The sequence below is a fragment of the Capsicum annuum genome, chromosome 5 (genome assembly GCF_002878395.1).
Source record: "Capsicum annuum cultivar UCD-10X-F1 chromosome 5, UCD10Xv1.1, whole genome shotgun sequence".
Taxonomy (NCBI): domain Eukaryota; kingdom Viridiplantae; phylum Streptophyta; class Magnoliopsida; order Solanales; family Solanaceae; genus Capsicum; species Capsicum annuum.
In genome coordinates, this window is record NC_061115.1 from 219,157,584 (window position 1) to 219,180,333 (window position 22,750).

The 22,750-nt window shown below is 35.8% G+C and overlaps 2 protein-coding genes and 1 non-coding gene across 7 annotated transcripts; 1 reads left to right on the plus strand and 2 right to left on the minus strand.

Annotated features, from left to right (window-relative positions):
* Positions 1–78: 78 nt before the first annotated feature.
* LOC107871352 lies at positions 79–3,378 on the minus strand. 2 transcript variants are annotated; one of them, XM_016718264.2, is made up of 3 exons: positions 3,193–3,378; positions 1,747–1,959; positions 79–758 (listed from the first exon to the last, which is right to left on the minus strand). In XM_016718264.2, exons 2-3 carry the CDS (start codon positions 1,927–1,929, stop codon positions 492–494), a joined length of 450 nt encoding a protein of 149 aa, XP_016573750.1. In that variant the 5' UTR covers positions 1,930–1,959; positions 3,193–3,378; the 3' UTR covers positions 79–491. The 2 variants fall into 2 exon arrangements, with proteins under 2 accessions (XP_016573750.1, XP_016573751.1); XM_016718265.2 differs by having other exon boundaries at positions 1,747–1,992; positions 3,193–3,341.
* An 824-nt stretch (positions 3,379–4,202) lies between these two features.
* LOC107871353 (cysteine desulfurase 1, chloroplastic) lies at positions 4,203–15,051 on the plus strand. Its single transcript, XM_016718266.2, has 10 exons — positions 4,203–4,539; positions 7,204–7,337; positions 7,630–7,789; positions 8,036–8,222; positions 9,512–9,657; positions 9,731–9,803; positions 10,033–10,096; positions 12,572–12,671; positions 13,521–13,679; positions 14,701–15,051. The coding sequence occupies exons 1-10, from the start codon at positions 4,285–4,287 to the stop codon at positions 14,869–14,871; spliced, it is 1,449 nt and encodes a 482-aa protein (XP_016573752.1). The 5' UTR covers positions 4,203–4,284; the 3' UTR covers positions 14,872–15,051.
* Positions 15,052–15,687: 636 nt separating this feature from the next.
* LOC107871354 lies at positions 15,688–21,017 on the minus strand. 4 transcript variants are annotated; one of them, XR_007055596.1, is made up of 8 exons: positions 20,721–21,014; positions 18,308–18,484; positions 17,546–17,673; positions 16,841–16,919; positions 16,535–16,767; positions 16,336–16,429; positions 16,146–16,184; positions 15,688–16,033 (listed from the first exon to the last, which is right to left on the minus strand). It is a non-coding gene; the product is annotated as an uncharacterized LOC107871354 (transcript). The 4 variants fall into 4 exon arrangements; XR_007055594.1 differs by lacking the exon at positions 17,546–17,673 and having other exon boundaries at positions 20,721–21,017; XR_007055595.1 differs by having other exon boundaries at positions 16,841–17,673.
* Between the last annotated feature and the right edge of the window lie 1,733 nt (positions 21,018–22,750).

Genomic DNA, 22,750 nt, shown 5'->3' on the forward strand with positions numbered 1-22,750 from the left:
TACCCACGTCCAGTGTTTGCACCAAACTATGAAATACATAAATACGTATTAATTAACCATGATTAAGTGAAAATAAAATAAAAAAAGAAGCTGCCATACATTCACTTATTTGGTGTAAACACATTTCTAGGATCCAATTACAATGGGATTAGCTCATTACTGAGCTTCGAAATCATACAATGAATGCATATTGAATCATTAAAGAAAAAAGGGCAGTCCGGTACACTAAAACTCGGAAGCACTGGGTCCGGGGAAGGGCCCCACCACAAGGGTGAATTGTACGAAGCCTTACCTTGCATTTCTGCCAGAGTCTGTTTCCGAGAAACATTCCAATAAAATTATCCTGCATAACTAGTTTTTAGGCAACAAAAGACATGCACTACAAAATCGTTGTCCACGAGACTCCTCGTAGCTTCTTGGCGAACAATATCGTGTTCATTCAGATGGTACAATGATTGCTGATAAAATCGACTGTGAAATTCATCAGCTTTCTAAACTTTGGTTCTCTCGGCTTCATTGGTATTATACTCCTCATCATCGTCATCATCATCATCTTCTTCTTCTTCATCGTCGTACAAGTTGATCCTGTACTTGCTTAGTTCAGTCTTGCCATCATCTTCACCCGAAAAGTCCAATCCAAATTTGATATCTCGATGCTTAACTAAAAGCCAACGGAGCAAGCGGTCTTCTTTGTTCAGGTAATGCAGCTCATTGTTTAAACTGGGTGGTGTCATCAGAGTCATTTGCATCAGTTGACCCTAAGAAACATGCAATGTCCTTAAAGTTAGTAACAATAATCTAGTACCGACGACAAGAACAATTCTAGTGAAGTTTGGCAGATAAACAGAAGAAAAAGGTTAGTTCTAAAGCTCTCCGAGATGAATTGTTATGTGAGCAACACAGAAAAGGAATACGCAGGTGTGGTTATCACAACGGTGACTTAACAAGAATTTAGAGTTTGTTTTAATGCACCAAGATAATGGAAAGCAGCACGGAAAACATACGAGGTATTCTTAAACATGACAAGACATAAAGTGAAAATTGAACACCTAAAGGTCAGATGGCCAGCATATTTGAAATGTTTTACGAGTACTTCAATGGATTTACCTTGACAAATGCCGAGATTCAATGACACGGTAAGATTTTTGGACACACTATACTTTTGTGGTGGTTTACTTGAATTCATTATGACCTTAATTTCGAATCTTTTTACGAGTACCTTGATTTTAAGTCGTAATCTGAAACTGGTTTCATTTAGCATGATTGCTTATTTGCATGTGTGGCATCTGCGATTGAGTTAATCGCCGTATAAATGTACACAAATCTAAGTTGTGCGGACTCTTCACTTCCGATGCCGCACAAGTGTAGGATTCTCCAAAAATACACTACTTTAGGAGAATCCGACTCGCACCCACTGACATTTTTGAAGAGTTCGAGCAGCATAGACACAAATAGTATTCTAAGTCTTGACATGCAGCCATTTGAAATTTTGGGCAGGGCAAGGGATAGCGAAAGGAAGGGCCTCACTAAGCAGTTTTCGTTTTGGGCATTTCTCCGGCATAGAGCCTTGCTAAGCAAGTTTTGTTTTGGGTATTCCTCTGGCATACTTCTTTTTTTGCGGGGTGGGGTGGGGAGTAGGGGGCTTCCACGGTTAAATATAGAGGACTTTCTTATAAATCGCCTTACCTACCGGGGTGGAGGGGGGAGATTATAACATTACTCAAAAGATATAAAGGAGAAACACACCTGATAGTATTTTCCGTCTAGTTTCTTAATGCCATAGCCCAGTTGAACAGTTCCAAATGACTTTAAATCTGTGAGGACACCATTTTTTCGATAGACGAGCTTCCCAACCTTTGCAACGAGGTCTATCACAGCCGCCGCCTTTACGTGGGGCTTCAGTAACAGCATACAGTCATATAATGGCATTTTTTGTCTTCTCTAATTGATTCAACCAGTCTTCAGGAATCACAAAACTGAATCACATCAAATCTTGGAAATGCAAAACTAAGATAAGAAGCACACTGATGATAATCAAACTCAACAAAGCCTAAAAAAAATCACCCATTGAAGGAAAACATACACCGAAACTATGTAAAACATTGCGACAGTTTCATAGTACACAACAACAACAACAACATACCCAGTGTATTTCCACAAAGTGGGGTCTGGGGAAGGTAAAGTGTACATAGTTCATACCACTACCTCACCTCAGATGAAGTAGAGAGGTTGTTTCTGATAGACCCCCGGCTCAGGACATATAACATCACCCATTGAAGGAAAACATACTCCAGAACTATGTAACACATTGCGACAGTTTCATAGTACACAACAACAACAACATACCCAGTGTATTTCCACAAAGTGGGGTCTGGGGAAGGTAAAGTGTACGTAGTCCATCTAATAGACCCCGGCTCAGGACATATAACAGCATAACAAACAAAAAACATCAAAGCACACAACAAGATGGGATAACACACTAGATAATAAAACAAATAAGACACCCACAAGATACTACTATAAACTATCTATCCAAAATCATATACATCACCAAAACACCACGAACAAGAAACTCCAGATACAGATACAAACAAAGCATTCTTCCCTACCAGTGGCGGATCCAGCATTTAGGGATCGTATGTGCACGGAAGGTTTGAACACACATATTGACATCTAAAATTTTAAGATTCTGTCCAAAAACTAAAACATTCAGCTAACTTCTTAGCTTATTGGGTGCTTTTCTAAATCTTATACCAGAATTTATACATTTTTTTGTATAATTATACCTAATCTGCATCGAATTTAATAGGTGTCAGAGCACCAAATATTTGCTGAGCTCCTACACTCTATACCCTAATCCGAGTTCTCCATGCCTTCCTATCAAAGGCCATGTCCTTAGTAAGCTACGAAGCTGTAACTGCTCCATAACATGCATAATCACCTCCCTTCAATATTTCTTCGGCCTAACTCTAATCCGCCTAAAACCATCCATAGTCAGCCTCACACATAGACAGTTCTATAATAGCACAACTGAAATTGGAAACAGTTTTTATACAAGTAATATGCTGTTGATGTTCCAGGGATCCCTATGGTATACAAGTCAGCTATACGAAATTTTAGCTGCTAAGTAACTTCATATTATTGCTAATTAAACTATTTCAGTCTTTTTTTTTTTCGAAATAAATCGAGTACCCGCAAATGTGATCGGCGCGTGATTGATGTCGCCGGAGATTATACCGGCGCGTGAGAGAAGTCGACGTAGATCGGAGATGAGCTTCTCTCAGTTCAGTTTCAGCTACTAGGGTTTTACTTTCTAGTTTGGAAAGTTATCTAGTCCCTCAAAGTTTTAGGAAAGTTGCAATTTCATCCCTATATTTCTCAATTTTCGTCTATAACACCCAACTATAGTATTATTTGCTTTTTTTGATAAGTTGAGGTTTTACCTAAAATCGATATTGTTTTTATATTAAATTTTGGTATTATGTAGAAGGTGCGACAAGTTATTTGTATTAATAATCGACTAATGAATGACTGCTTTTGAATAGTTAATCTAGCTTGAATGTATGTATTTATGAATTTATTCATCGAAAGGTCCTGAATTTGAAACTTGTTATATCAAAAAAATCCATGCTTAGGTAGTAGCTCAAGATCAGCCTTATGAAAATATTACATTCTCTGAGGAGGTTTCACCACGTAGAAACATTCTTTATTGGATCTTAAGCCTTAGCTGGTCGTAGCTAAGAAACAATTGATTTCACTGTCCCGATCGGATGTGAAATGGTAACGAGTTAGTCCGTTGATCGACTCAGGGTGTGAACCAGAGTGGATTGGAGGAGGCCGAAGTCCGGGCTCTCGATACGCTTGTGGAACGCCGTCTCCTCGATTGCACGGGCTGCTTGCCACAATCGAAGAGACGAGTTCCACGGGCGTATCGAGAGCCCAGGCTTTGGCAACCCCCTCCCAATCCACACTGGTCCACGCCCCAAGGTAGATTGAGAATGTAATACTTATCAATTTAAAATACTAAGTTATTTCTTCTAATATATTCTAGCTTTTGATATAACGTGTTTTTAAGTGTGTTTTATAAGTTGGTTTTATACAAAGTGCGGAAATCAAAAACTCGTGTTCAAATTCATGTTGCGAGTGCCACTTCACGAAATAAGTCATACAAAAGGGGTTTAATGTAATTTAATGAAAGGTACATCAATTAAAAGGAAAAATATAAATATGAAAATAAATAAAAAAAAAGGATAACAGTGTAATTGCAGTTCACATAGCTCGACGATGATAACAACAACAACGACGACGCCGTTGGAAGGCGCAGTTCGAAAACTGCCGTGTCTCCGATCAGTAGCCCGCCGGAACCCTAATTTAACCTACCGGAGCTTCGGTTTACTGCGGCGGAGATACAAGTTCCGGCAATTACATGTTTCAGCTTCAGCAGCATCGTCTTCACCTTCATTAGTAGACGATAACCCTAAACTCGGACCCGGTTCGCTCGGCCATGTAACCCGACCCGACTTCCCTATACTACTACAGGTTTGAGACTTTCTCTATGTATTTGAATATCTGTATTATGGGAATTTTGATTTAATTTTGTTGGAGCACGGTTAAAGTATCCTGTTTTTTCGAGTTTCATAGCTGAACTGAACTATCAAATGCGTGAGTTTTACTTGGATTATCATCAACTATTTATCGAAACACACCTCAAAGTATCAATTGTTGTAGTAGAAATGAATGAAAAATTGATCGTAGAGGTGTTTTTCTCTTTGTTTTTTGATAATCGTGGTGTTCTGGCTAGCTTTCGCGTACCTCGACTAAATCCATGGGACGGCTGTGACCTTCCACCAGCAATAGATGTAGTTAACATCAGTTAACTCTGTCCATCAAGGCTACAACAGATGACAAGAATCACCTAGTATTTTTTGTCTTTGCTGAGATTTGAACCTGATTATCACCAACTATTTATCGAAACACACCTCAAAGTATCAATTGTGTAGTAGAAATGAACAATTGATAGTAGAGGTGTTTTTCTCTCTTAGTTTTCTGATAATCGTGGTGTTCAGGCTACCTTTCGCTTACCTCGACTAAATCCATGGGACGCCTGTCACCTTCCACTAGTAATAGATCTAGGTAACTCTAGGTAACTCTGTCCATCAAGGCCAGAGCAAATGACAAGGATCACCTTGTGTTTTTTTGTCTCTACTGAGATTTGAACCTGATCATCACCAACTATTTATCGAAACATAGCTCAAAGTATCAATTATTGTAGTAGAAATGAATGAACAATTGATAGTAGAGGTGTTTTTCTCTCCTTTTTTTTTCATAATCGTGGTGTTCAGGTCAACTTTCGCGTAAGGTAACTCTGTCCATCAAGGCTAGAACAAATGGCGAGGATTACCCGGTGGCTTTTTATCTCTACTGGGATTTGAACCTGAGACCTCAGATTTTCAACCTATTTGATTAACCACTTGGGTGGTAGTAGAGGTGAATTTGAAAATCTGCATTAGGTGAATTTTAATTCATTTTTTTGGCGGTATGGATGATTTTTTATACTTGAATTTTTTGCTAACTCAGTATTCAATTTTGTGGGAGCACACTAAAGTATCCCCTTTTTTCAAGTTTCATGGCTGAACTATCAAATTTGTGAGTTCACTACTTGAATTATCACAGTATTTATCAAAACACAATATCAATTTATCACTTCTTCTACCGAAATATCATCATTGTTCAGGTAGGAAAAACTAACAATTGATAGTAGAGCGTGTTTTTTGATAAACAATTGGTGATAATTTAGGTAGGAAACTCAGCAACTGATAATTCAAGTATGGAACTCAAACAACCGGGATGCTCTAGGTGTTTTTTTGATAACTCTCTTTAACTGAGATAAAACAGAATCAATAGGGCTAGGAGCTTTTTCCGGTAACGGAACTAAAGCTTCTTTCTGGAGAAGCTGTTTCTGCAAAAGGTTGTAACTTTCGTTTAAGATTACGAACTTAGTTAAAATTTTGAGTTAATGGTAAAAGGCACACCTCAATTATCACCTTTTCACGAATTTCATACCTCAACTATCAATTGTTTTAGGTGAATTCTGATTCATCTTTTTGGCGGTATGGAAGAATTTTGGTGTTTTGATATCTCAACTATCCATTGTTCTGTTTTCTACCTAAACAGTCACGTTTTTGCGAGTTTTTGCAACTCGACTATCCATTTTCCTACCTAAAAACTGTCACTTTTTGCGAGTTTTCATAAATCAACTACCCATTGTTCCATTTCACTACCTAATTGGTCACGTTTTCATGAGTTTTCATGACTCAACTATCTATTTCACTTCCAACCGTCATGTTTTCGAAGTTTCATAACTCAACTATCCACTTTCCTACCTAAACTGTCACGTTTTTGCGAGTTTAATTACTCAACTATCCACTGTTCCATTTTCTACCTAAACTATCACTCTTTTTGTGCTAAAACACACCTCCACAGTGATTTGACCTGCACGCGTTGTTGTCGAATGGGAACAATATTTGGCCAATCTTCTCAAACAAGCACTTTCTTTGAGAAGATTCCGGAACTCAGTTTTTTTTTTTTTTCCTTGAGAATGTTGGCCTTTTTTGTGTGTGTTGGGGGGGGGGGGGAATCTTCTCAACCATGTATTTTTTGTTCGTTTTTATAAAGTTCAGAAAAGTTTTGCCAAAGCAGTTTCAGCGAAAAGCTTAAACAGCAATGGGAATGCATATTGCATGAGCTTCTTTGGTGTTTTGTTTATGTGTCCATGTATACACACACATAATCAGCTTGATCCCCAACTAGATTATATGATTTCTCTGTATTATTTGAGCATATTGCAATTTTATTATTATAATGTTGGCTGTTAGCTTTCTGCAAGCATGCTTCTTGTCTGAGGCCATCTGCGCTTTGTGCGGTAAGCAGAGTTAAGATCCTGTAGAAATGCTAGCATAAATTTAAAATATTTACCAACATAAATAAGCTAAGTGGAATAATCTGATACTCTCTTAGCAGGCGTTTGGACATGAGTTGGTTGAGATCTGAAGAAAGAAAATTAGTGTTTGAAGTTGAAGTTGAAAATTAGTGTTCTGGTTATCAAAAAAAGTTGAAGTTGAAAAAGGGTATTTGGTTAGTTGTAGGGGAGTTGGTAGTGTAGGATTGATATTACATGAAATGATAACCTGATGATATTTGCAGGAGATAAATGGCTCAAAGCTTGTATATTTGGATAATGCTGCAACTTCCCAGAAGCCCACAGCTGTAATCAAGGCCTTGCAGAATTATTACGAAGCTTACAATTCCAATGTCCACCGTGGCATTCATTATTTGAGGTGTTTATCTTGGAAAGATTTACACTCAGCATCTTTTACAACTGTTATAAATTCTGGAAGTTCGTTGCAATTTATATATCAATAAAAAGAATTAATTTCAATTTTTCTTCAAATAGGCTTATAGTTTGCGACTTCTCTTTCATATTGTAATGTACAATATGGACCTCACCATAGCGGAATAGATACAGAGCATTCATAGAACCAACACACTAATTTAGGATTGAGGCATAGCTGATTGATTGATTATTAGATATGTTATATTGACTACTTCATATTATCATTTCAAACGTAGTGCAAAGGCAACAGATGAGTATGAGTCAGCAAGAAAAAAGGTGGCAAATTTCGTTAATGCGGACCAAGCTAGAGAGATCATTTTTACAAGAAATGCTACCGAAGCTATCAACTTAGTGGCTTACTCTTGGGGACTCTCAAACTTGAATCCAGGAGATGAGGTGTTTTTTCTTTCTTCCGGAGTTTGTTATTTGGCACTTTAATGTCTGGAGATAGTTAGTTGAGAGGATCATCCAATTATGTTAATTGTATATCGCTTTAAAGACTGCATATATATTGTTATCTTTTCTTCAAATCGTGTATTTGAGCTTCAGACATTTTCTTAAAGTTATCTAGCAGTTGTGGCTGAACGTACTTAGATATGCTGCTCATATTTGACTACAAAATGTTGTCTGCTAACTTTGCAGATTATCACCACAATAGCTGAACATCACAGTGCAATAGTTCCTTGGCAAATCGTTGCTCAAAAGACTCGTGCTGTCCTGAGGTTTGTAAATTTGACAGAGGATGAAGTACCAGATGTAGGGCAATTAAGAGACTCTCTCTCTAGGAGAACAAAACTTCTGGTCATGCATCATGTCTCAAATATGTTAGGTTGGTGAATAATTGTTCTATCAGAGAGGTTACCGCTAATTTTGATTTTCAGATTATAGAAGGATCTTGCGGACGCACAATACAATCTCATCTTAGTGTGATGGAAAGCTAGAGATAATAAATGGTGCTCTTAGTCCAACTTGTATAAACAATCCTTACTCTGCATTTATATTGGCCTCATAAGGAAAAAGGTGATCAAATTGCTTTTTCTGTTGCATGAGCCACTGCGAATCAGTGTCATTCTCAAATCTCAGAAGAACTACTGCTAGTCCTAGCAGAAAGAAGCTAGCAGAAACTGTTGTAGATAACGGATTTACTTTCAACTTCATATATTGATATGAAAATAGTTAGAAATGAACCAAGTTTGTCTAGAATTTTCCTCGCTCTAGTGAGGTCTTTTAAAGCATGGATCTATTATTGCATAAAACCTGCAGGAACTGTTCTATATCAGGTTTCTCTTGACTACACCTGCTTTTCAGCATTTCAAGTTTGCGGCACTCTCTGAACTAGCTGATATTCTTAAAAGAATGTCTTCGTTTTGATTCTCCTTTTTTTTTCTGTTGCTCAACTTAAAGTTGATTTGGAATAGAACAACTGGAAGGTATTGTTTAGTAGTTTTGTCTGATGCATCGGAACTCTCGGAGGGATTGCCTTTGCTTATCATTTCTATTGCTCGTGGCAAAACTTGGTGACCAAAATAATAGAAGTAAGCAAACAATTCATTCATACACTTGACCTGTCAAAAAAGGGAGATGGAAGCCAGCAAATACTTCATGATAGGATTTGACTCCAGGGAGGATGTGGAGGGGTTGGGGTGGAGATTGTCTGTCCGAGGCATATGTTCTGTCTTAGTTATCTCTCAATTTCCTGCCTTCCAATCAGATGTTTCTTTCTGTATGAGGGAATGCCATCTCGTGGATCTTGAATCTGGGTTTAATTCTCGCAATTGGCGACGAGCTGAATTCAGTTTCATAGGCTCTGATGAGTCGAACTTATATGGGCATTCCCTAATATAAGCTGTTGTGATCCTAATGTCTAAACAGATTACTCTCTACTCTCTAGACAATGTGTAGCCTAGTGGATAACAGTCTCTGTTATTGGTGCATGTTTTAGAATTTATTTGTGAGGTGAACTGTGGATATCCCGTGGCTTAAATTTCTATCTGCTCATTGTTGTTTGAATGACAAAGCAGAATAAAATTTTTCTTTGTCCATCGCTTTCCCATATTTGTATTTATCCGTTTCTTGTCCATTGGTCTCCTCTTAGTGCTACCCCTTTTTTATATGCAGCTTCTGTTCTTCCAATGGATGAAGTTATAAGTTGGGCACATGATGTTGGAGCAAAAGTGCTTGTAGATGCTTGTCAAAGTGTTCCACACATGGTGGTCGATGTTAAGAATCTAGCCACTGATTTTCTTGTTGGTTCCTCCCATAAGGTGAGGACAATGTCATGTACTATATAAATGGTTCTCCATTTAGTATTTGAAATTGAGGATAAACATGCTTCAGATGTGTGGGCCTACAGGCGTTGGATTTTTGTATGGCAAGACTGAGATTCTTTGTGGCATGCCTCCTTTCCTTGGTATGTAACTTTTCCTTAACTTCGATTCTCAAAAAGAGAGTTAAAGCCTTTTATTGACTTTCTGCCTCTTCAGCTCGCACTTCTTGTACTTGATAAGTCTCATGCCATGTGTAGAATGATTTAACAAATTTAACTGTGGTTTTATCTTTTATTACTTATCAAAAAAATATTTAACCGTGGTTTCAGTCAAGCCGTGTCTTAAGTTGTGCTCCTGTTTCTTGAATTACAGGTGGTGGTGAAATGATAGCTGATGTGTATTTGGATCATTCCACTTATGCTGAACCGCCTTCTAGGTTTGTTTCTTTTTCCCATGTTCCTATTAGAATTTTCTGGGAATACTTTGACAACTAGTCAGCTGTTCTTTTGGACATTCAAGCTGAATTGCATTCGATGCCTGCCTTGAACCATGATCCCGTAATCTTATTTAGTTATTATGATTTTAGTTTCTCTACTCTACTTGTCCATTTTCATCATCTCTAGATATTAGCAACATTGCATCTAACGTCAACCTGTGTTTCTTGGATCCTTTCCTGCTCCACTTATATTGAACAAAGTACGATCAGCTAAATAGAATAACACTTATCACTTACATCGTCAAGATATATCAACTTGGAAACGTCATCTTCCCTTCATTGTCATTGGTTCTTATTACCGATGGGGGAACTATCACTTCTTGATTCTGTGATTTAGATTTATGTGCAGAATACCACACTTCTCAGAGCTATTCATCGGCCTCTTCATCTTAACCGATCATTATATGATGCTTGTATGCCTTAATAATTCTCTCATATATATATACTAGAGGTGCATGGCCCGTTTCAGCACGGGCCCAACACTATAGACATCATTTAGCACCAATATTCGATATTGATGAGATGCAAACATAAATGTACATTGATTTAAAACGATAATTTTTTAAATAATAACTATTTGACGGTACTCGCTAAGGAGTGAAGTTTTATAAGATACTTTTTTTCCACATGATAAAATAGTGTGATGTGTCGTGTAGTCGAGTTATTTTAATTGTTTGATGATAAGATTGAGACCTGTTACAAAATATAGAAAAGATGTAGAACTAATATTCATAGAATTATTTCATATAAAAATTGGAACAAAAAATACTTAAATTAACAACAAAGTCTTGGATCATCTTCTCAAAGATGATTATGGTTGAAGCAGCTGCAACAAACATGTCATAAACACATATTTTTCTTGTTTTAATTAAATATTATTAATTTTCTAATACATAAATGACTTATAATAATTAATTAGGGGTGATATAGTAAAATCACGGCGCAACTCTTGAAGCAGCCATGTCGAAACCAATGTTTTAATTAAATATTATGAATTTTTTAATACATAAATGACTTATAATAATTAATTAGGGGTGATACATTAAAATCACGGTTGAAGGAGGTCAATTTAATTTAATACATCAAGAGTTAATTTATCATTTTATGTCTATTTTATTTTTTTTAAAATATGATTAAATTTTTAACACTTAAATGACTCATAATAATTAATTATAAGAGATATTTAGCAAAATTATGGTTGAAGCAGCTGTAGCAGACATGTCATCTATTTTTTTAATTAAATATTATTAATTTTTTAATACATAAATGATTTATAAATGATTAATTAGGGATGATATAGTAAAATCACGGTTAAAACAGCTGAAACAAACGTCATAAATATCTATTTTTTAATTAAATATTATTAATTCTAATATATAAATGACTTGTAATAATTAATTAGGGGTCTTGAGCCGGGGGTCTATCGGAAACAGCCTCTGTACTTCTTCGGGGGTAGTGGTATGGACTGCGTACATTTTACCCTCCCCAGACCCTACTATGTGGGAATATACTGGGTTTGTTGTTGTTGTTGTTGTTGTAATAATTAATTAGGGGTAATATAGTTAAAAAAAATTATTAATTCTAATATATAAATGACTTATAATAATTAATTTAGGGTAATATAGTAAATCACGGAGCAATTAGGGATAATATAGGCAGACATGTTATCTAATTTTTTAATTAAATATTATTAATTTTTTATGACATAAATATCTTATAATAATTAATTAGGGATGATATAGTAAAATCACGGTTAAAGCAGCCGAAACAAACGTCATACATTTCTATTTTTTAATTAAATATTATTAATTCGAATATATAAATGACTTATAATAATCAATTAGGGGTAATATAATAAATCACTGAGCAATTAGGGTAATATAGTAAATGACGAAGTAGCTGATTTTTTTTATTAAATATTATTAATTTTTAATACATAAATGACTTAAAATAATTAATTAGGGATGATATAGTAAAATTACGGTTAAAGCAGCTGAAACAAACGTCATAAATATCTATTTTTTTAATTAAATATTATTAATTCTAATATATAAATGATTTATAATAATTAATTAGGAGTAATATAGTAAATCACGGAATAATTAGGGGTAGTAGAGTAATTGATGAAGCACCGGTCGAAACCAGTGCTTCTATTATATAGAAATATATTATGTATATATACACACACATCATTTTTGCCCTTTTTGGTATGAGGGTATGTTTTAAATTCTATACGAGACATTGAATTACCCCGTCTCATCTAAAGTATGTCTAGATTGTCTTTTAACTTTATATTGGATCTGGAAATAATACAGACCTGGAACGTCAGTGTTATCAGCTAGCTACAAGTAATTTTTAAATCAAAGTGCTCTTCTTCTAAGTTCCATGTTCCACCTTTTTTGTAATTGGGATCAGATTTGAGGCTGGGACTCCCGCAATTGGAGAAGCAATTGGGCTTGGAGCTGCAATTGATTATCTAACTGAAATTGGCATGCAACAGATTCATGATTATGAGGTGCATTTTAATCCCTTAACCTCCTATTCATGAAAGAGATATATTTTTGCACTCTGTCTGAAGTCCATGTATCTGCTCACATTTCCATTTTGCTACGTTACTTCTTCCTTATGGTAGCATCTAAATACCGATCCCAAAAAAATAGCTGCATTTAAATTTTAATGAGACGAAAAAAATGCACCACACCTTTGCATTGGGTGTGCTACTGAAGAGATCTAAAGTAGCAGTCGGATTTTGTTTACTGTTCTTCGATTTTTAGTTCTTAAGTTCCGACTTCAAATAAGACATCGAGAAGCCATCAACCTGGGCTTTTGGCGCTCAATATTTGCTACCAAGGACAGATATTTGAATTTATCTTCATAGAACAGTCAAAAGCTTTTATTGGGGCGTCATGTTTGAAATTTTGTACCATTAATTTAGCACCTTCCACCTTTTGAGTGTAATTTGCAACTGTATATATGTGACTACCTCTATTCTTCATTGCCTTTTTTCGGTTTACTCACATCATTTACCTCCATCAGGGATGGCTGTTGCTGCTTTATGTTGATTAGTGCTCATTTTTAGAATCGTCTTGAACATAGAATAAATCATTAATGTATCGCGCAAGTTGGCCTGGACACTACGGTTATCCCCCTCCCCCTTCCCCCCCCCCCCCCCCCCCCCCCAAAAAAAAAAATCATCAATGTATATATTTCTTTACCTTCTGACATTTTACTATATTTGAATTCATCTCAAATTTATGGTGTAAGGAAAATGCAATGCAAGGTAAAGTTGCATAATGTGCATTCTGATAAAGAGTGATTTTGGTGATTATCTAATGTCTCTTCACAATTTCATATCCTTCCTCAGATGGAGCTGGGTAGTTATCTGTATGATCGCCTCTCTTCTGTTTCTGATGTTCGTATTTACGGCCCTTCACCTTCACGAACTGTTAAGCGAGCAGCTCTTTGTTCTTTCAATGTTAAAGATGTTCACCCAACAGATATTGCAACCTTCCTTGACCAACAGGTATGAGAATTAAAACTTTATCCTAGCTCCTGTATATCTACATTGCATATCTACAACTTCACTCTTGCAAAAATGAGGGCATTTGTAAGCCAGCCCTGGGCATGCGTATATCGTTTAAGAGATCAACAACAACATACCCAGTGAATTCCCACAAAGTGGAGTCTGGGGAGGGTAAAATGTACGCAGTCAGACACTACCTCAGATAAAGTAGAGAGGTTGTTTTCGATAGACCCCCCGGCTTAACAAACACAAAACATAAAAGCACACAATAAGGTTCTACTATAAACTATCTATCCAAAATCATGGACATCACGAAACACCACGAACAAGAAAACTCCCAACACATACAAACAAAGCGCTCTTCCTTACTTTAACGGCTGATCTCCTACCCACTGACCCGCTACCCTAATTCGAGTCCTCCACATGTTCCTATCAAGGGTCATGTCCTCCGTAAGTTGTAACTGCTCCATAGCATGCCTAATCACCTCCCTCCAATATTTCTTCGGCCTACCTCTACCCTGCCTAAAATCATCCATAGCCAATCTCTCACACCTCCGTACTGGAGCATCCGTGCACCTCCTCATCACATGCCCGCCCGAACCATCTTAACCTCACTTCCCACATTTTTCCTCCATTGAAGTCACTCCCACCTTCTCCCGAATAATCTCATTTCTAATCCTATCTTTCCTGCTAAGTTCACACATCCATCTCAACATCCTCATTTTCGCCACCTTCAACTTTTGGATGTGGGAGTTCTTAACTGGCCAACACTCCGCTCCATACAACATAGCCAGTCGGACCGCGACACTATAGCCAGTCGGACCGCGACACTGTAGAACTTACCTTTACAACATAGCCGGTTGGATCGCGACACTGTAGAACTTACCTTTAAATTTAGGAGGCACCTTCTTATCACACAAGACTTCTGAAGCGAGCCTCGATTTCAACCACCCTGCATCAATATATCGGTTAAGAGATCATGTAAATGAAATATTTCTAAATAACACAATGTTTTTTGCAGCATGGTGTAGCTATTAGATCAGGTCACCACTGTGCTCAGCCCCTCCATCGGCATTTGGGAATCAGCTCAAGCGCACGAGCTAGCCTTCATTTCTACAACACTAAAGATGACGTTGACAGATTCATCGACGCACTCAAGGACACAATCAACTTTTTCACTTCTTTCAAATGAGGGCACTTTCTGCATCACCCAGTTATGTAATAATGTATTGAAAACAAAAAAATATAATCACACACTTCTGTATAGAGTGTGGTTCATGAATAAACCAAAAAGGCAAATTGACATTAATGTATGTTAGATGTTGATATCAGTTATTTCAATTCAATTTAATGTAATATTTTTCTCTTGTAATTCGAGTGTCGTATTTTGCTGTTCCTTTTATTAGACAGCTTTGTCATGCTCTTCATAATATTTTACCATGGCTTCTGTACTTTTAATGTTTTGAATTGCTTCTTATTGTAGTATTTTGTTATAATTTTCTCTGTCTTTGTCGTGTTCTCAGAGTATTTTACTGCGGCTTCGCTACTTACTATTAATTGCTTTTCCTTGAACCGGTGGTCTATCAAAACACCCCGACCTCCCGTGGTTGGAATAAAAATTCTATCCTCCTCATACTCCATTTATGGGGTACGCTCAGTTGCATATGTTCTTTTATTTTTCTATTTTCATCATAGTGTTCATATTTTTCTCTTGTATTCAAAATAAAATCTATGTACATCTCACCTGTTCCGGTCCCTACCTATGAGATTACACTGGTTTTGTTTGTTGTAGTACTAGATCTCCTATGCCAGAACGAGTTACTTTTTGCCTTTCATTTGAGCCCATCGACATTGTTGTTTTCTGTGTCCAGTTCATCCTCCATTAGGTCATTCTTAATATTGTATATGCATCTCTGAATCTAACAAATCAGTCGTGAGAAAGTGTTCGTTGTTCCATTTGAATAGATGAGAACAGGACTACTATGTATTGTCAGTACACTCTGGTACATAGATGAAGATTGTTTCGGGTTTTGCAAAAATTGTCAGTACACACTTGTTCTTACCCATAGCATATAGATGATGGTTTCGGGTTTTGCACGAACATTGGAACAATGATCCTTCCAATGATACAGAATTTATGAATGACTACATAAATATCACAATGTGTATGGACAAATAGACTTCCTATTCCACAATGCCAAGAGGTTTCCCCATTTAGAGACTGAAATGACATTCAATGACTTCAAATCCTCCACACGAATACATCTGAAACATTGCTATATACTCGAAGAATTTCACGCTCACTTGTGCAATATGCTCTTTATTGTCGACTTTGCTTTCTTTGGAGACGCATTCTGTGACAACATTCAACAAGAAACTGGTCAGTGCGTGTCAGAATTTGTAATGCAAATTGCTGATGCGCTGATTAATCCAAAGCTTCATAGTCAATCCTCTCTTTCCACTTACTCTTCCGAAGTTGAATTGGTCGGTTTCCAACATATTTCCCTGGAATCAGAATAATGTGTACCTTGTCAATTAGCGATTCAAGCTACAAGTGTCTGGTAGTGTGCTACGGGTTAAATAACACTCAACAACAACACATGCTTCCACTCTGCTCAAATACTCACTAAAGATCCCCTCCCTTATTTTCCTTTACCTAATTTGACTTGGTGCTAGTCATCCAGCAAGTCTTCTTGCGTCGGAGAGGGATTTGCAAATAACTCTCTCTTCCGCCAGGAAAAATCTTTGACCTTATGAAAAATCAAACAAGGGGGAGAAAGAGACCGATATAAGGTATCAAGAAGCAGAATAAAGAGGAAAATCTCAAATCCATTTGAAAAGTTATCATTCCATACCATTCCAGTCCGGCGATCTTCAAAGGATATCTAATCATCCGCTATCTCAAGGTATGGCATTTAAGAAATTGAGTATACTAATGTAGCAGAAGCAAAGTAAGAGAATATGCTTTATACATATGGAAAGACCACTTGCCATTCATTTCTTTAAGTGCCACGACAAGGTCTGAAGGGTTGGAAAAACTGACAAGTCCGTATCCCTTTGTCTTCCCAGTCCGCTTGTCTCTCACGACCTGTCATCGTTACGTTGTTAGAAAACCTTACAAGTTATAAGAACAGTAAATAGAATGTACCATATATCCATACTTGAATCTGATAATTAGACACAAGTCTTTGGGGCAGTAGATCACCGCTGATATAACCTCCTCCTGTGGATGCTCATGACCTAGATAACTCACCATTTTAAACATTCAAAAGCTGATCACAGTATTTTGAAATACCTTATTACTGGTTCAAGATCAACGCAATTAGAGACGTTCTTCAGTTTAGTGCAAATTTACATGTGCACGACAAAATGTGAACACATGCAGTTCCACAACAAACAGAAAAGGAGAATCGCTTTATATACATGTCGAGGTGAGGAGTACAAGTTCGGTTCTATCCAAGAGCCCAACAATGGCCTTCTCCCATGCCGTGATACCATTCTGAATTTCTTTTTTTCCCCTTTTTTTATGGTAGATTAAAGCTCTCCCCTATATCCATGAATGTCTGGAGATACGTATAAAATTCGATAAAAGAAAGTAGAGAAAAATTATAGACAGGAAGACCACCACCCCTTCATGACCATCAAAAGAAAGAACACTAATGCATAACAACAACATACCCAAAGCAGTCCCATAAGTGGGGTCTGGGAAGGTAGGATGTAAGCAAATCTTACCCTACCTTTGTGTGGGGGTAGAGAGGTTGCTTTCAGTAGACCCTCAGCTCAAAAGACATGTTGCCGACAGAACCATGTATAACAATTAAAAACATTCACCATTGGAAAACATAAATGATTCTAAAAGAACTTACCCTGGCCATGTTAAAGGAACAAAATCTTGAAAATGCTTTTGTTAAAACATCATCATTCACCTCATTCCCAAGGTTGCCACAGAATAGACGAAAATCATTTGCATGACCCCAATAATTAACTTAGTCAACTGTGTAATAGAACCGAGTCAACCAACAATCATCTTATAACAAAAGCAACAGAGGACGAGATTCAGTATTAAAAAAGTCCTATGAGGAAGCCAGATTCATTTACAGGGCAGTAGCTTATGAAAATGGATCACTAAAGCATAACATTTTTTGGATGTGCCATTAAAGCATAATATTCTAACAAGTAAGATATAATAACTAGTTTATTCATTTCACAATTCGCTGCCTCCACACAAAAAGAGTGGAAGCAGGGGAATTATTCAGAAGGACAAGAAACACAGCACCTAAAACTTATCAAGCACAAACAAACAATACATTTATTCGAACTAAAGCTCCCGCATATCTGCAATAGGCCTTGGTGCAATAGGCCATTTCCAAGGCTTGAATCCGTGACCTCCTAGTCACGCGGCAACAACTTTACCAGTTACTCCAAGGCTCTCCTTCATAAGAAGGTACCACTTAGTTCAATTCAAGTCTAAAAGATAAAACTATCCTGGGCCCGAGGACACCAAATTGGAACCATAGAGCACCAAAAAAAACTATACAAAATTCAACCTCTTTTTTAATTGGTAATTAAAAACCATTCGACATAAAAACAAACTGGAAGAAAGAATTAACTAGAGCAAGTGAGCTTACTCTCTGGCCAGTCTGCAAGAGTAGGATCTTCCCAAGTTTGTCCTGCCGCCTTTCTACGCACAGCTTTTCTCTTGGCCTCGGCTTTTTGATCAATCTCACAACTTGCAATCGCAGCTTTCACATTTTCAATTGCTTCAGGCATAATTGTTTGGCAACTCTTTGAAATAATTGATGTGCCTGTCCACAAGAACCAGGCACATTAGAAACATCGTCAAATAATCTTCTGTCTTTTTCTTCGAGAGGAACATTTTGCAAGATTAAAAGTGTCATAGGGTGAAGTTGATATTTTAAAATTAGAAGCGTTACTAAATATAGAAAAATGTCATTTATTTTTGGACGGACTAAAAAGGAAAGTATGCCACATGAAGTGAGACAAAAGGGAATCACAGAAGGACAAAAACTACCGAAGCAATACTCCAACTACTGGTAAAGGATGAATAATAAGACGACACACACTACCTACTAACCTTCTACTGTAATTTGTGTCATCTGCAACAAGAATGGAAAAAAACATAATACTTAGTATCGGCCAGCAAATAAGTGCTCCAACTATGAATATGGACATAAACACCGCAACTAATCTCCATTGTGTCGATCAATTGAACTCTACAACTTAATGATCATCTAAAACCGCAACTAATCTCCATTGTGTCCATCAATTGAACTCTCCAACTTACTTAATGATCATCTAAAACACCTCCGAATTTTATGCATCACGACAACATGAGTGTCCACAATGAAACCAAATTGAGGTGTTTAGATGTAGCTGAGACAAATTAGAGTGTCTTGTTTATGTATCATGACAATCAAAAAACAAAAGCTCCATTAAATAGTTGAAATGCTTAGTTGTTAGTATTGCAAATTACTGGTGGACGGATATGAGATAGAGACTTTCGCAATCGGCGTATTAAGGGACTGTTTGGATAGATTTTGGAGTGATTGTTTTCTATAATATGCATACTCAAAATTGAAGTGCATACTTATTGAGACCAGATTTAAGTATCTGTATGTATTGTTCCATTAGAAAAACCATACAAAGAATACTGTAATTTGTCATCCTTCTCATTATTACAACGGAAAAAAATAAATAAATCTTAACATATTGTTCAAAGTTCATACAATTTAACTCTCAACAAGTAAAACTACATTTGATCAAATTTTCCGTTTTCCCCCCTTAAAAGTCATATTAAACTAAATTTTCCTAAACTCAGTGTAAGGTCAAACTGCATTCGATCAAATTTTCCTTATTTCCTTGAACTAATATTAATCCCAAATTTTCCTATACACCATGTCGGGTCAAAATACATTCGATCAAAATTTCCTTTATTTTTTTTTTTTAAACTTAAACTCATATTATTCCCAAATTTTCCTTTTTTCCTTAAACTCCTATTAATCCCAAATTTTCCTAAGCTCTGTCTCAGCTCAAACTAAATTCAATCAAATTTTCCTTTTTTCCTTCAATTCATATTAATCCCAAATTTTTCTAAACTCCGTGTCAGGTCAAACTACATTCGATCAAATTTTCCTTTTCTCGTTAAACTCATATTAACCCCAAATTTTCCCTTTTTTTCCCTTGAACTCCATGTCAAGTCAAATTACATTTGATCAAATTTCATACAATTTAACTTTCGATAAGTAAAACTACATTTGATCAAATCTTCCTTTTCTCCTTAAAACTCATATTAACCCCAAATTTTCCTTCTTTTTTTTTCCATTGAACTCCGTGCCAAGTCAAACTACATTTGATCAAATTTCATACAATTTAACTCTCGATAAGTAAAACTACACCTGATCAAATTTCAGACATTTTAACTCTCGATAAGTCAAACTACATCTGATCAAATTTCGTACAATTTAACTCTCGATAAGTCAAACTACATTTGATCGAATTTCGTATAATTTAACTCTAGACTAGATAAGTAAAATTACATTTTATCAAATTTTCCTAAACTCCGTGTCAGATCAAACTACATTCGATCAAAAAATTTCCTTTTTTTCCTTGAACTCCGTGACAAGTCAAACTACATTTGATTGAATTTCGTACAATTTAACTCTAGACGAGATAAGTAAAATTACATTTAATCAAATTTTCCTAAACTCCGTGTCAGATCAAACTACATTCGGTCAAAAATTTTCCTTTTTTCCTTGAACTCCATGTCAAGTCAAACTACATTTAATAAAATTTGATCAAATTTTCTTTTTTTCCCCTTAAAGTCATATTAATCCCAGATTTCCTTGAACTCCGTGTCAGGTCAAACCACATTCGATCAAATTTTCCTTTTTTTCCCCTTAAACTCATATTAATCCCAATTTTTTCTTCAACTCCGTGTCAAGTCAAACTATATTTGATAAAATTTCGTACAATTTAACTCTCGACAAGTAAAAGCAAACGAAAAACAGTATAAATTCTTACTTGTTGATATTGAGGGAAAGAATAAACCCGGGAAATAGCTGCGGGAGCTGAATAAACAGGAGGAGCAAACGGCGAAGGAGCAGGACCAATGTATGGTTGTTGTTGGAGATGAAACGGCGTTGGAAAATATGTGCTGTAACCGTTTGCTGCCGCCGTCGAAGTCACCATCAACATCGCAATTACCGCTGAGAATCGAGATTTTCCGATCAGTGAATTAAGGGATTGTTTGGATATATTAATTTCAGAAATTTGGAAAAAGAAGAGTCGAAGAGAACGTAGACAATTCTAGAATATATATATATATATATATATATATATATAACATATATAGTGTAGGTAAAGTTGGCAAAATGAGAAGCTAACTATTAATAATATAATAATAATATTTGATAAAAGTTTTAGTTAACATAAATCTTTGAAAAAAAAAAGTGTAGAGTGTATACTCACTCTGTTTCCTTTTAGTTACTCGTCCGTCAATTAAAATAGCTATCTTATTATAATATATTTATTAAATAATATTTACTAGTGTATTTGAAATTAATTTGAAGAAAAAAATAATTAATATTAAAGGTAAAATATGAAAACAATCTTAATATGTTAAAAATGACAAAAAAATAAATCGAACGAGAATGTTTTAAGAATATATTCATGAAAAATTAATCAAATTTTAAAAGTATAGATCAAATTAATTTTCAATGGATCAAAAAGTTGCGTAGATTCTTTTTAATGGATCAAAAAAAATATTTAAAAAAAAATGGTGTGACCCTTTAATAAACTGTCACGTGGCAAGATTATTTTTAAAAATCATCTGTTAAAAGTAATGGCATGGATAGGCCGGTTTTGCAACGGCGATGGCATGAATGAGCCCAACTTTTAACGGATGACATAAATGAGTCATTTCTGATAGTTCAGTGGCATATTTGAGCTTTTTCCCTAGTATATTTATAGGTGGAATATACGACGCCGTAATTGATAGTGGGCTAAAACCCAATATTTGTGGGCTATAATGTGGAAATCATGCGGGGCAAACGACATAAATTCCGACAGTCTGGAGCTTGATTACAGAAAATTTTGACGTTCTGCATAATTACTGAAAGTCTCAATTTTGGATCGATCGAGATACATGATTAGCTTTTGCTATATCAAACGAAGATACATTTCTCCTTTATAAAGATACATAAGTAGTTTTCGATGCATTTTTCTCTGATATTGGGTCCGCGATATACATAATATATCTAATAAAGATATATTATAATTAGCTTTTGATTTATTTTTTTTCAACTTTGGATCTATCAAGATACATGATACATTCAACGAAGATAGATTCTTTCCTTTGTAAAGATATATAATTAGTTTCGATACATTTTTTTTTATTTTGGATCTGTCAAGATACGTAATGCATCCAACGAAGATAGATTTTTTCCTTTGTAAAGATACATAATTAACTCCTGGTACATTTTTTCGATATTGGGTCTGTCGATATACATAATACATCAAACAAAGGTATGTTTTTCCTTCTAAAGATGCATAATTAGCTTTCGATATCTTTTTTATTTTGTTCTGTTGAGATACGTCATGCACAAGCGAAGATACATTTTTTTGTACAGATACATAATTAGCTTCCGATACATTTTATTTCGATCTTGGGTCTGTCGATATACATAATACATCTAATGAAGATATGTTTTTCCTTGTAAAGATACATAATTAACTTTCAATATTTTTTTTTCAACTCTGGGTCTGTCGAGATACATGATACATTCAGCGAAGATATATTTTTTCCTTTGTAAGGTTACAGAATAACTTTTAATACTTTTTTTTTAAATTTGGGTCTGTCGAGATATATCATCCATCCAACGAAGATACATTTTTTTCTTTGTAGAGATATATAATCAGCTTCCGATACATTTTATTTTGACTTTGGGTCTGTCGAGATACACAACGCATCTAACGAAGATACAATTTTCCTTTGTAAAAATATATAATTAGCTTCCAGTATTTTATTTTTATTTTGGGTCTGTCGAGATACA